The sequence below is a fragment of the Belonocnema kinseyi genome, chromosome 8, assembly GCF_010883055.1.
Source record: "Belonocnema kinseyi isolate 2016_QV_RU_SX_M_011 chromosome 8, B_treatae_v1, whole genome shotgun sequence".
NCBI classification, from domain to species: Eukaryota; Metazoa; Arthropoda; class Insecta; order Hymenoptera; family Cynipidae; genus Belonocnema; species Belonocnema kinseyi.
In genome coordinates this window covers 70,270,540-70,284,501 of record NC_046664.1, presented here as the reverse complement: position 1 = coordinate 70,284,501, position 13,962 = coordinate 70,270,540, and the positions used below count along the sequence as shown (strand labels likewise).

The following is a 13,962-nucleotide window of genomic DNA, read 5'->3' as shown; positions in this document are numbered from 1 at the left end:
TTTTCAATTGGTTATAAAAACACGTAAACTCAGAAGATGTGGACTGTGACTGCACCATATATCTAGTCGGGAGTGGTGCTGACTGAAAAAAGATGATTTGGACCGATTCGCGCGCCATCTGTTGGTCATTCTAAGGACTTATTGAACTACCCTCGTAGTTATAAACAATAATCAATCATTTAAATAATCATGTCTGTTAAATTGCATTAATAATAATGCATCGTTTAAACAATTATTTTTGTTAACATTAATTAACTATTACCTCACTCTATTTGAAAATTGTACACAAATTAGATAAATTTTGCAAAAACCGCGACTTCTTATCCCTATTCTTAGAGAAAATTGCTAAAAAAAATTATAAATTGTTTAAACAATTTGTCTAAGCAGCTAATTAGCAGTAAAAAGCAGTATATTCTGTATTAGAAACAATTTTTACTAAAGTCAACCTTAAAAAAAAACAATTAACGCTAAAAACTCGCAAAACCCTTTTTTCACTTATGTGGTTTTTTGGGACCCCTTAAAACAGACTTATGGAAGTGATATTTAAAAATTAATACGTTATTCGCATTCTATGGCTAATTTTTAGCAGAAGTGTTTTTTTAAGTGGATTTATTTTTTTGTGGATTCGTACAAATTTCGGCGCGATGCATAGAAATTCGAAACAAAAAATTTTCCAATGCATTTTTGGACCACACTAATCTGCAAACTGTGTCTTCATTTTTTCGTTAAAAATTTTCCATTTTCCGAAAATAATTCTTGCTCTATTTTTAGATTGACGACTATCACGATCGACTTGAAGATTTTCCTGAGGAGGATGAAAATATCGACAGCGATGACGACAACAATGCCCCACCCCGAATGAAAAATAGGGGGAAAAACTTTGAAATGGAGGTCATAAACTTCAGAGTTTAGCTCAATTTTCCGAATTTTGGTTAAAATATGCGGGAAAATGTGAGAGTGATAAAAACGAGTAGAATAGAATGACGAATTGTAGTTTCGTGAGTGAACGTGTGTAAAAATCAAGTTTGCAGAAAAAATGTTAAATGAACTTATTGTTTTTAAATATAAACTGAAAATAATTTCTGTGACGTTTTTTTATATTTATTTTTTTAATTTATAGCAAATATAATGTACTAGTTCTATGTGAAGAATTCCAATTTTTTAACTATTTTACAAAAGTGTTTTACAGTGACGGTTTAGCATCACAAACATTTTTTGTTTCTTTCTAATGATTTGATTATAATTACAGCATTTTCACTCCGCCCAATTTTACAGTCTTGAAAATGTCTCTTCCACTTTTATTGTTTAAAAATGTTATTTTATTTATCTGCAAACTTATACTGCTAGATTTAGTTGTAAGTTTCTGTAAATTGTAAGTAGTCAAATGAAATGCTAAATTTTGTTTGATGAGCGAACAAACTGAAGGAATTTAACTGCCAATTAGCGATAGTTTCGCTAAAAGATAAAAGGAAAAACGGTCAATAGTTTAGTATTATAATAGTTGACATGGTGTCGATGCTGTCTGCTCTTTAATGAAATCTTTATCAGATTTTAAGGAAAAAACTCAGCCATTTTTTGGCTCTTTAAACTTATATTCAAAAGAAATCCAACTTATTCAATTTCGACAAGAAAATTTTGAAAATCAATCATTTTCTAAAAATTATGCCTGATTATACAAAAAATTTATTAAAAAGGCTTTCTAAATTATACATTATTCTCATGGGATGATCAAGACAAAAAAAACAAAAGAAAAACTGAAAATCTAAGGAGTTGTCCATAAACTACGCTATCAATTTAAGGATTTTTTTGCGAACGATGGCCCCTCTTTTCCGCTTTTTTAAATAATTCTTCTTTTTAGGGTTTTGTAGCCCAGGGCAATAACTCTTGTAGTTTCCATCGGATATCCGTCCATTGCAATTTTTCAGAACTCGAGACGAGATTCGGGACGAGGTTCGAGACGAGGGGCTACTCACTAAGAAATGTTAGGTTTTTTCGCTCGAATTCTTAAGAGAACTCTTGGATGATCACTTGGAAATCTCTCAGTTCTGACTGATCAAATCTCTCAGTTCTGACTGCGAGAAGCATCGGAAATCCTGGAATTCCCGGAAATCTCAACGAAATCTTGAAAACTTCTATAAGAATTCAATACAGATTGCCGCACTTACAGTTTTTAAATTTACGAATTTCGTAGTGTGTAGCTCCTCGGTTTGACTCGAGATTTGAAAAGAGATTCGAGGCGAGGTTTGAGACAAGATTCGAGACAAGATTCGAGGCGAGATTCGAGGCGAGGTTTGAGACGAGATTCGAGACGAGATTCGAGGCGAGGCTAGGCGAGAAAGTGAAATTTTGTAGGCGTATGTCGCCTGTTGTAACTATTTTTTTCTCCCTGCTTTAAAAAAACTTACCCTTTTTCCTCTAAACTATTTTGTTCAAAATTCTTCTTTTTCAATTCGAAAAATAAACAATTTAGCAGAAAATTAAACTATTTGCTTGAAAAATTAACTTTTCCCTTGAAAATTGATATTTTTGAATGAAAATTCAACTATTTGGTTCAAACTGATGAAATTTTCTTTATTTCAATGAAAATTTGACTGTTTGATAGAGAATTAACTTATTTATTAAGAAATGGTATTTTTGGGTAGAAAATTCAACCGCTTTGTAGATAATTTATCTTTTTGGCTTTAAAATTTAACAGCTTCCTTGAAAATTGATATACTTCGTTAAAAATGTGTACTTTTCGGTAGAACATTAATCTTCTTGATTAAAAATTTAACTTTACGGTTAGAAATTTAACTTTTGTATTGTAAAATTTGTTGTTTTTTCGAGCAAAAATTAATTTCTTTACCTGAAAATTTAACGATTTCAAATATTTGGTAAAAAAATTGATCTTTTTGGTTGAAGATTTAACTATTTTTTTAAAAAATCGCTTTTTTAATGACGAAAATCAATTTTTTCATCTGTAAATTTGACGACTCTATTTTTGATTCAAAAGATATCGTTTTTTATTGCGAATTTCACTACTTGGTTTAATATATGTTTTTCTTGATAGAAAACTCATCTATTTGATTAAGGATTAAACTTTTTATTATTATTATTTTTTAATTAATTTTTTAATCTGGAAACTTGACGACTTAATTTTTTGTTTGAAAATATCTTTTTTTCTTAAAAAATTAAACTATTTCATTTAAGATTTATTTTTCTTAAAGGCAAATTCATCCCCTTATTTAAGACTTCAACTATTTTGTTAAAATATCGTTGCTTTTTTTTGTTCCAAATTAATTTTTTAATTTGTAAATTCGACGCTTTCGTTTTTTATTTGAAAAGTATCGTTTTTATTTGAAAATTTGATAAGATTTGATTTGATAAGAAATATTTTTTTATTAATATTTCAATCGGTTAATTTGACGGCTCCATTTCCAATCCAAAAAATATTTTTTTTAGTTGAAAATTCCACTATTTGGTTAAGACTTCACATATTCTGTTTAAAAATCGTTTTTTTTCATTGAAAAGTAATTTTTCAATCTGTAAATTTGACGATTCCATTTTTGGTTAAAATAATATTTTTTTTAGATGGAAATTGAACTATTTGTTTTAAGATTCATCTTTCGTGATTGCAAATTCATACATTTATTTTAAGATTTAACTATTGTATTAAAAACTTGTTTTTTCTTTGAAAATTAATTTTTTAAACGAGAAAATTGAAGATTGCATTTTTGGTTCAAAAAATATATTTTTCAGTTGAAAATGTAATGGTTTGGTTAAAAATAAATCTTTTTTTATTAAAAAATTCATCTATTTGAATAAGCATTCAAGCATTTTGATGAAAATCAGTTTTTTTGGTTTAATTTTACTAACTGAAAAGTCATCTTGCATACAAAAAAAACCGTCTTCTAAAAAATTCGTCTTTTTGTTGAAGATTCAACTGTTCCTTATTGAATTTTAATCTTCTCGACTTGAAATCAAAGAATATAAAGTATTTCATAATAAAGGGAGGGGGGCAAAAGTGCGGTCATAAACTTGGGGTGAGGGGGGAATTTTCCGGAATTAATAACTTAGTTTATGGACTTCTCTAACAACTGAACTTCCAATCTTAATTTATTATTAATTGCCATTCATATTTTGTAACCCAAGATTTTTTTATACATTGCAAAACACTGATCTCTTTCTTTCAAAAAATGGAATGCATAATCAAGAAAAATAATTGAAACTTTGCGAATTTTGCTGATTGCTAATATTTGGACTTAAAAAAAAATTTCGGCGCGAACAACAATCAATATACGGAAGTATAGCATTAAGGGCAACCTGCCTACAGTGGATAATCATTATTTAAAAATACTAATATGTGTAAAATAAATAATTTAATTTTATCAATAATTAAGACTTATAAAATAGAATAATTTTTAGTTAGTTAAATTTCAAATAGTTTATTTGACGTATATTTGCGCTGTTTATTAATGATTATCCACTGTAGGCAGGTTTCCCCTGATCGAAAATTAAAAACTGACTACCATCATTATCAAATCGAAAATTCTAACAAAACAATTATCATCATGATTGTAACGTTTCATTAATATTTAATGATTTAATTATAAATATTCCTGTCCAAACTTTTCATAAAAAATATCAATTAATCAGATCCGTTTATTCTTGGTCGCCCGATTCTTCACTTGTAAATAATTATAATCATAAGCTATCCTAAGACCAATGAAATGTATTGTAAGCTACGATGTGATCCAAAATGAACAGAAAAGACGAAAGAGATTTTATGACGAAAGATATATTATAGCATATTATATTCTTCTGTTATAAAGAGTCACAAAAAAATGGAGTATTTTTAAAAATGCGACAAACACAATGTAGTTGGACTTCCTTATCTAAAAATTTTCCCTGGCAACTCTAAATAATAAAGGGGGAGGGTCGGTAAGGCCGGTTTTTGGCCTAATTTATTTTTGGACCAAAAAATCTGAAAAAATCATGGTAGTATCTTATAAGTATCACGAGTCGATTGCACGCTAAACGGACTACCCTCCACCCCCCAGCCACCCCCACCCCCCTACAAATATAGGAAACACCACTACCCACCAACTGTATTTTCGAGAGATTTGACACTCTTAAACATGTATTCTAAGGTTAGCTCAGGTTTACTATGGTTTTCGGGGTCGCCGAATATAAATCTGGCGTCCTTTGACTTTTATCGCATCAGGTTCAAGGTCATTGGAAGGTCAAATCGAGAGAAAACGGTAAAAAAATCCAAAAAAATACGTTATAGGTTTTTGAAGTCGCTAATTACGAATATGGCATCCGTTGAACTCTATCGTTTCAGGTTCAAGGTCATTTTAAGGTCATTTGAAGGTCAAATCAAGAAAAAACGGTAAAAAAATTTTTAAAAAAATATTTTATAGGTTTTTGGGGTCGCTGATTATGCGATAAAGGTCAGCGGACACCAGGTTTGTAATCAGCGACCCCAAAAACCTATAACATATTTAAAAAAAAAAATTTTACCGGTTTTTTCTAGATTTGACCTTCAAATGACCTTCAAATGACCTTGAACCTGAAGCGATAGAGTTCAACGGATGCCAGATTCGTAATTAGCGACTCCAAAAACCTATAACGTATTTTTTTGGATTTTTTACCGTTTTCTTTCGATTTGACCTTCCAATGACCTTGAACCTGACGCGATAAAAGTCAAAGGACGCCAGATTTGTATTCGTCGACCCCGAAAACTATAGTAAACCCGAGCTAACCTCAGAATACATGTTTAAGAGTGTCGAATCTCTCGAAAATACAGTTGGTGGGTAGTGCTGTTTCCTATATTTGTAGGGGGGGTGGGGGTGGCTGGGGGTGGAGGGTAGTCCGTTTAGCGTGCAATCGACTCGGGATACTTATAAGATACTACCACGATTTTTTCAGATTTTTTGGTCCAAAAATAAATTAGGCCAAAAACCGGCCTTACCGCCCCTCCCCCTTTACATGATGTGTACAACCAATTAATTGATTTAATAAATTGGGACATTTAATCAATCAGAGCTCAATCAAATAATTATGGATCATGATCTAATTTCTGAGATCTCAATTGTAGATTAAGTAGATCCAACTACATTTTTGCATAGTTTAAGATAACAGAGCCAAGAAAGCGTTGAAATTGTATTTATTAGGATATTGATCAGATTGCGAGTAGAAATTTTTTCAGAATAAGGGCCGTTCAAAAACTACAATACAATCCAAGGGGGAGGAGGTACAGATTTTGTGACGTAGAGGGGAGCGTTTAACGCATAATATAATGAATAATATTATAACTATAAAATAATCAACACGTGGAAAATACATGGGAAACCTTCCTTCAGTGGATAATGCAAATTTGAGAGGATAATGATTAATTTAAAATACTAATGTATGTACAAATTAATTGCATTGCACCAAAAGTTGAGACAAGATACTTTTGAGTAAATTAAATTTAAAATTAATTAATTTACGTATATTTGTGCTGTTAATTAATTATTATAAACTGTAGTTTTCATTGTCTACTGTAGGTAGGTTTTCAGAGAATGTGAATAACAATTTTTTAAATGCATGAAACAATTAAAATTAGTGATTTTTTTACGAGTGCAGAATTTTTACGAGCTTGTATGTGAATTGAATTAATAGAACCCTGTAAGAAAAGCCTACTGCTTACAGATTTTATTATTTTGTAGAAAAAAAATTCACTCATTTTTTAATTAAAAAATGTAAGTAGTCTATTTTTGGTTGCAAATTTATCTTTTTCACAGAAAATTCAACTAATAAATTTTTTATTTAAAATCGACCGTTTTTGTTTAAAAAATTAATTAAAGGGTTCCAAATTGAACTATTTTGTTAAACTACTTTATTAAAATTTCGTTTTTCTTTTAGTTGAAAATTAATTTTATTAACTTCAAATGTAACTATTCCATTTTTAGTCAAAAATTGATAATTTTTAGTTTAAAATTCAAGTATTCAGTTCAAAATTAACTCTTTTTTTTATTCATTTTTTCGGGTTAAAAATTGAAATGTTTTCTAGATAATTTTTCTGTTAGGCTTAAAAATTGAACTATTTTGTTGAAAATTAATTTTGTTGTTAAGAAATGAATTTTTTTAAATAATTGAAGTTTTTATATTAAAAATTCAACAATTTGGTTAAAATTTTTTCCTTTATTGCTTGAGAAATCTTTCCCTGTTAATATTTGGTACTTTAGTTAAAAATTCGTCTCTTTTTTTCAAGTATTCATCTGTTTTTGTGTAAATTTAATCTTTTTGGTTTAAAAATGCAACTGTTTGGTTAAAAATTAATTTTGTATTAAAAATAAAAATATTATTTATTGAAATAAAAACTATTCAATTTTTTATTGAGATTCCTTTTTGGCTAAATTTGCCTATTTTTAATTATAAAATGAAATATTTTCTTGGTTGAAACATCATTTATTATATTTTTGATAAAACAATCGTCTTTCTGTGTATGTGTTTAAAACTTCAAGGATTTCGTTGAAAATTAAATTATTTTGTTGGAAATTCAACTAATTTGTTTTAAAAAATCCCTTTTTTCGAAAATTCCACTCCTTTGTTAAAAATGAGGTCTTTTTGTATTGAAAATTTATTCTTTTTGGTAAAAAAGGTTGTTTTTAAAAATTTAGCTGTCTTCTAAAAAATGCTCCTGCTTGACAGTTCAACTAATTGGTTGTAAATGCATATGTTTGGTCTAAAGTTGATTAATTTTCTGCTGAAAATTCATATCTTTGACTGAAACTTCAACTATTTTGGTAGAAAATTGATATATTTAATTAAAAATTTATTTTATCAACTTGGAAATTCAACTATTTGGTTGTAAATTCATGTAGTTCGTTCGAAATTCGCTTCCTTTGTTGAAAATTAATCATTAATCATTGTTTATTATTTTATTTGAGGCGTTTATCAAATGAAATCGAAGAATAAATTTTGACTCAGAAGGTGAAAGGGGGAAGCTTTCGGATTGGTGACTAAGAAGAAGGGGGGTATGAAATTTTTTTGTTAATAACGTGACGTAGTTTTTGAACGACCTCATATTAAATCCTGGTTTTGTTAAAAGAAAACTTTTCACTTGTTGAGTTTTCCTTCTCCAATTGTTAGAAACCAAGTTTCTCATAAATATCTGAACTTAAAGTTATATTTTTTTAACGCAATTGTTCAGAATCTCGTCTTCAATGTTCTATGTTTTATGATACATGTTTTTTTTACCAGAAAGTTGTGTAGATAGTTAAGATGGATTAACTAATTTTAAATACATCGAAAACTCGTCTACAAAATATTGTCGAACTATTTTTGTTGAATCTTGAGAAGAAGTGTTGGTTTGTTCATAGACCGATATTAAAGTGATGATATACGTATTAATAAGGGTTGGTGCATTCTTTGGAAGCTAGACGCGTAAGAATTTCGGATGTATCGTATAAATCGTAGCTGGTAGAATTAAGGATTTTAAGTATTTAAATAAAAACTTATTTATTGCCAGAAGTTTGGAATTTATTATACCCTCTTTCGCGATAGGAGTGTAAAATATATTAAAATTAAAATTGATAATTTCACCATCTTTAGAATGAAAATGAAAATTTTAATTAAAATTCACGCCCACATACCTAAGCAAACCCTAAATAAAAATAATAAAAATAAAACCCCATTAAAAAAGATGAATAAAACTATAATATAAAGCCTTTCTGAATAAAGTTCTGTTTAATATTCATCTTTTGGAATAAAAGTTCAACTGACTCCTAAAAAAATCGTCTCTTTCACAACCAAATGCTACCAGTTGTTTGGTTATTAATTTTTAGAGTGAATAAAACTTTTATTGATTGGTTGCAATTTTTCAAAAAAATTCTGTTCAAAAATCATCTCTTTTGGTAGAATATTTTTTTTGTAACAAAAATTTAACTGTTATCTTTTAAATTTAAATTTTTTGTTGAAAATTTATTTTTCCAATGGTGAAAATTCCACTAATTGTTTGAACATTCATCCTTTTAGGTTGAAACTTCAACTATTTGCTTAAAAATTCAACCATTATGTTAAAAATTTAATTATTTTGTTGAAAATTCAACTATTTTCTTCCAAATTCATCATTGTGGTTGAAAATTATCTTTCTTTGTCTCTTTAGGTTGAAATTTCTTTGTATTAAAAGTTCAACTTCTTGTGGTAGAAATTTGATTTCTTTGTCTGTATTAAAAATTGAATTATTTGGTTTTGGATTTAATGGTTTTTCAAGGAACCTGTATTATCATTAGAGAACAACAAAATTTCCTAACGTCATTACAGACTAGATGGACCTATGAATTAACAATTTTTTCAACTAAATTTTTTCTAGAAGGTCTTCTTCTTTCGCTCCGCTGGGAATCGAGCGGAGCGAAACGAAAAGATATTTTTTCAGAAAAAAATTAATTTAAATAATTTGTAATTCATAGTTCCATCTAGTCTGTAAAGACGTTAAGGAATTCTTTTATTCTCTGATGATAATACAGGTTTCTTGAAAATTTTGACTTGTAACACCTGGCATAATAATGCGTGTATTTCTGAACAAGGTTTCTTCTCTCGCTCTCTCCAGTAGTTTAATAGGAAAGAACCCGACCGGCAATCGGAAGTTCTGTGCTTTGATTCTCAGCGGAGCGAAAAAATACCTTTTTCAGACAAAATTTAATGGTTTTGTTGAAAATTAATTTTGCTGATGTTGAAAATCTCGCTTCTCCTCCTGTTTGAGCCGGCAGTCCTTTCGCGTAGAACCATTCCGAGCCTTATCCGATGGTAACAACATTTTTACAACCCCCCCCCCCCCCTCGGGGGTTCGGGTGTATTTCAAAAAAATTTAAGTTCTTTGTCCAGTTCCTGTAGCCATCTTCTTCATTAAATTCTACCGGTCTTCTCCTTCAATTGTAACTTTTAGCTTGTCTTACGTTTGATTTAATAACAACTCCGTGCCAGCGTACGAATGTGTGGCAACTGTATCTGCCAAAATACGAAATTATTTATTTTTGAATTTTGTCATCAAATGAAAACTTGACTCATTATTTCATCTTTATCTGAATTTACAAATTCTGGTCTTTCGGTATTGGATTGTATTATTTTTGGTCCTAATACTCGCCCCTCCAGTTTCCCTCATTGAATGCACAATATGGGGGCATTCTCTTTTAAAATATCCTGCTGCACCACAATGATAAGAGTATACATTATTTGTGTTCTCTTTGATGTTTGCATTTGAGTGCTATTTTCTGTCCAAGTTAGAACCTTTTTTTATAGTGCCTGTTAGTATTGTTGCCCGGTTTTTTATTTTCATTTCCAAAATTTTATTTTTGGAAATTTTGTTTGTTATTATTATTTCCTGAATTATTCTCCGCTTTTTCAGTAGGAAGTTCGATCATTGCGTTACTTTGACCTTGATTTTAGCCTAATGTCATTTGATTGAGCATTGGTAGCATTTGATTGTAGGGTTCAAATAAATATCTTAGTCTATTTTTGTGAATCTAGGTTGCGAATTTGTTTGAAATTTAGTTTGGTAACCAGAAGGAAATCTAGGTCTGAAATGTTGTTGATATTGATTTGGAAGAAGTAGGAATGTAAATCCAAATGGTGAAAATGGAAATCATGTTTCATATGAATTTTTATCCTAATTATTCTGATTTTGTTTTCCGTTCTAGAAGTTTGTCGGTTTCTAAAATAAACTGTGTATTATTCCATAGAAAAGAATCGCATTCAGAAGTTTCGTTGTTTATTTATGGATGACTTTCTGACCTACACCGAACTCTCGCTTTCAGTCACCGCATTCTCGGCCTTCCTAAAACTGCTGGCTCAGGCAGTTTCTCATGGGAGTAGGACGAGAGCGGATTGAAAACGAGTCACGTGGCGCTCACTGTTTACGTTTCGATCCCCTGAAATCAGTCCAAGTCCAATTGAAGGCAACCCCTGACACTTGACTGAAAGCGAGAGTTTGGTGTATTTTTATTTTCTTGGTGAACGACTAGGTCATTTCATTGGGCAGACGCGCCTAGTGTGGGTAAATCTTCATGATCCCCAAAATAATGTATTAGCAATTAAACTCTGATATGGGGCCCTCTGGTATAGTTCTTCCGAGAATTTAGGCCGCGCCGCTAGTAGAAGTAAAAGGAGCTGCCAAAGGTGACCAATTTCGACCTGAATTTACAGATAAATTGCTAGAATTTAGTTTTTTGTAAATAGCTCATTTCGAGGTTGTCACAGAAGAAAGTTCCCAAACATCGAATACAAGAGGACTTAATTCTGCGTCAATTCAAAAAAGGAACTCCTACTCCCAATAGGTCACGAATCATGACTTTCCAAATATGCCCATTTTTTATCTTCTTTCACCGAACCAACACGACTTTCGGATTTTCGGTGAAAAAAGACAAAAAAAACAGGCGCCTTTTAAAGCTCTTGAAAACTTCTTAGAATTTTTAAAAACAACCTAAAATCTTCCAAACCATTAAACATTTTTTGGGAATCACTTGAAATTTTCAAAAGCTCTTGAAACCCTCTGAACTTTTTTTAGACTCTTGCAAATTTCTTATTAATTAAAAAAAGTCACAAACATCCTTTAAAATGTCTTCTAATTGAATGATAGGGAAAATGATAGGGAACGACCCTTACTCGGAAAATTTTTTAGGATAACGGAAAAACTGTTCACCGAGTACGTCTCTCATTCCTTGAGGAACTTTGTAATTTTATTAAAGATGGTCAAATTCAATTTGTTTACTTCCTGAAAAAGCACGACACGTATCACAGATTGGTCAATACAAAAATACAAAAAAGTGAATTTTGAAAATTAGGTTCCGGATCATTTAATTATTAGAATTTATTCAAAATTTCTTTAAAACTTGTTAAATACCCTAAGATCCTAAAGTTAAGGACCCTAAGTCCTTTAATATCTTTTGAAATCTCTTGCAACTATTTTTAATTCCTCGAAAACTTCTTGGAATTTTTAAAAATAACCTAAAATACTTAAAATTCTTTTAAATTTGTTGGAATCCCTAAAAATTTTCTAAAGTTCTTAAAAACTTCTTGAAACATTTAAAAATCTTCTAAAATATTCAGAAAGCATCAAAAATTTTTTAATTCTCCGAAAACTTTTTAAAAATTGTTTAAATTTCCAAGGGGACATTTACTCTGAAATCAGATAAATCTTTGCCGACGATTGTATTTGATTTCATATGAGTCAATTTCTGATCGCATAGGATTGCATACGATTACTTCTTTCTTGTAAACTAAATGTGATTCTAATAGCGACATGTCGCTAATGGGAATGAACTATCCATGAAAACAAAATATCGGATCCAATATGGCAGATGAATATGCTTAATAAACTTTCGATTCTTTTCAAAATTGGTACAACGGGGTTTTCAAGGTTGCTGTCACCAGCCCTCTGCCTCGACCCTATATGTGTATGTAGTAGTAGTTTTCTTACGATCCGGAGGGGAAATGTCGGTCAAACTAATCCAACAGTTGGCGCCACAAAAAGTAGGTCTGTCTTTTTCATTGAATTGCATTAGGAAAAAGCAAAAATAATTAAAAACTTGATGCTGTTTGCAAATAAACAAAAAAAAATAGATGAAAAAATAAGTCTAACTATTACTAATTATTTCAAAAAAGAAAAAGTCATGAAAATGTGTAGTTTAATATGAATAAAATTTAATTTTGAGATACATTTCGAAAGCAGTTCGAACTTCATATTTCTCTGATTTATTTTGCCGATATTATTGATTTTATTATTTGTTCTAGTTAAACAAAATTATTTATTGTTGAAATTATTAATGTAGCTAATGAAAAAAATAATAATATTTAAGACCTCATTGACAAAAATATTTGAAACATATACATGATCAGAAGAATTAATAAAAAATATATTACTTATATCTAATATAAATATAATAATAATTAGAATATGTAAGACTACAACTTAAGTTGCAAAGTAAGGAATCTTTGTTCCTTTAAAATCTTCAAAATTTCAAGTTTTGAAGGAAATATTTTTAAAAAGTAGTGGTAATTGTAATTAAAATGTTTGAGGGAATCATTTGGAAAAATGTCAATGACACGAATGATAAATGAGAAAATGGATTTAATATAATGTATATATTTATTTAAATTGAACCAAATATCATATATACATTTATTAGTTTAATCATTTATTTGTTTCTTAATCTTGAAAGCTTTTTTCTCGCTGCATTCAACCCCCAATAATTTTATTTAAAAATTTTAATTTAAAGGAGATTTCGAATTAAATAGTTAATTATATGATTGCAAACCTCATTTCTAAAATAAAAAGACTATAAGCTATTAAAATCTATAAACAAACGTACTGTACTCATGACGCACATTTGGAAGAAATACACTTTTTTCATTCAAAAATGTCCAGAGCCTTCAATTTTCTTGCGATTTTGAATTTTTCTGTTTTAAATTAAAGATCATTAAATTCTTTCGATCTTGACTCGCCGAAATTTTGTCTACTTTTTCTTTTATTAATAATTTTTCCAGTCAAAGTATGAACAAAGTCTTATTATCGGTGAAAAAATTTTTTTTTTGCTAAAAGTGCTTCCCATTAATGTAGGAATGACATTTAATAACAAAAATAATTAAAAAGTAAGTTTATAATAATCACTGTGATGAACAATTTTTGTGCAAAATATTAGAATTTCAGATTTTTCAAATTATAATTTCCTTCAATGGCCAGAACGACTTTAGGTATTCCTTAAAATAATAAATATTTAATAATATTTGATAAAATATAACAATTAAAATTTTTGTAAACAAATTAGATCAATAGATTTAAAATGTTTGCCCTCTCGCATAGAACTGTCAGAATTGTATAGAAACTGTATAGAATTGTCAAAAGATTTTGTATTGAGTGAATCTTAGCATGCAGTGTTATGATTCATTTCCAATCTATTACGATTGAAACCTCGACTTTTTCCGAGTGATACTGCAAAC

At 29.4% G+C, this 13,962-nt stretch overlaps 1 protein-coding gene across 2 annotated transcripts in view; it reads left to right on the top strand.

Annotated features, from left to right (window-relative positions):
- The window catches only part of LOC117178021 (sodium- and chloride-dependent transporter XTRP3), a 94,744-nt gene extending 92,365 nt beyond the window's left edge, over positions 1–2,379 (top strand). The window contains exon 12 of one of the 2 annotated variants that reach the window (XM_033369214.1): positions 772–2,379. In XM_033369214.1, coding sequence (XP_033225105.1) covers positions 772–912 — 141 coding nt within the window. In that variant the 3' untranslated portion in view covers positions 913–2,379. The remainder of the gene's footprint in view (positions 1–771) is intronic. The other variant, XM_033369215.1, reaches the window with a different exon arrangement.
- Positions 2,380–13,962: the final 11,583 nt, after the last annotated feature.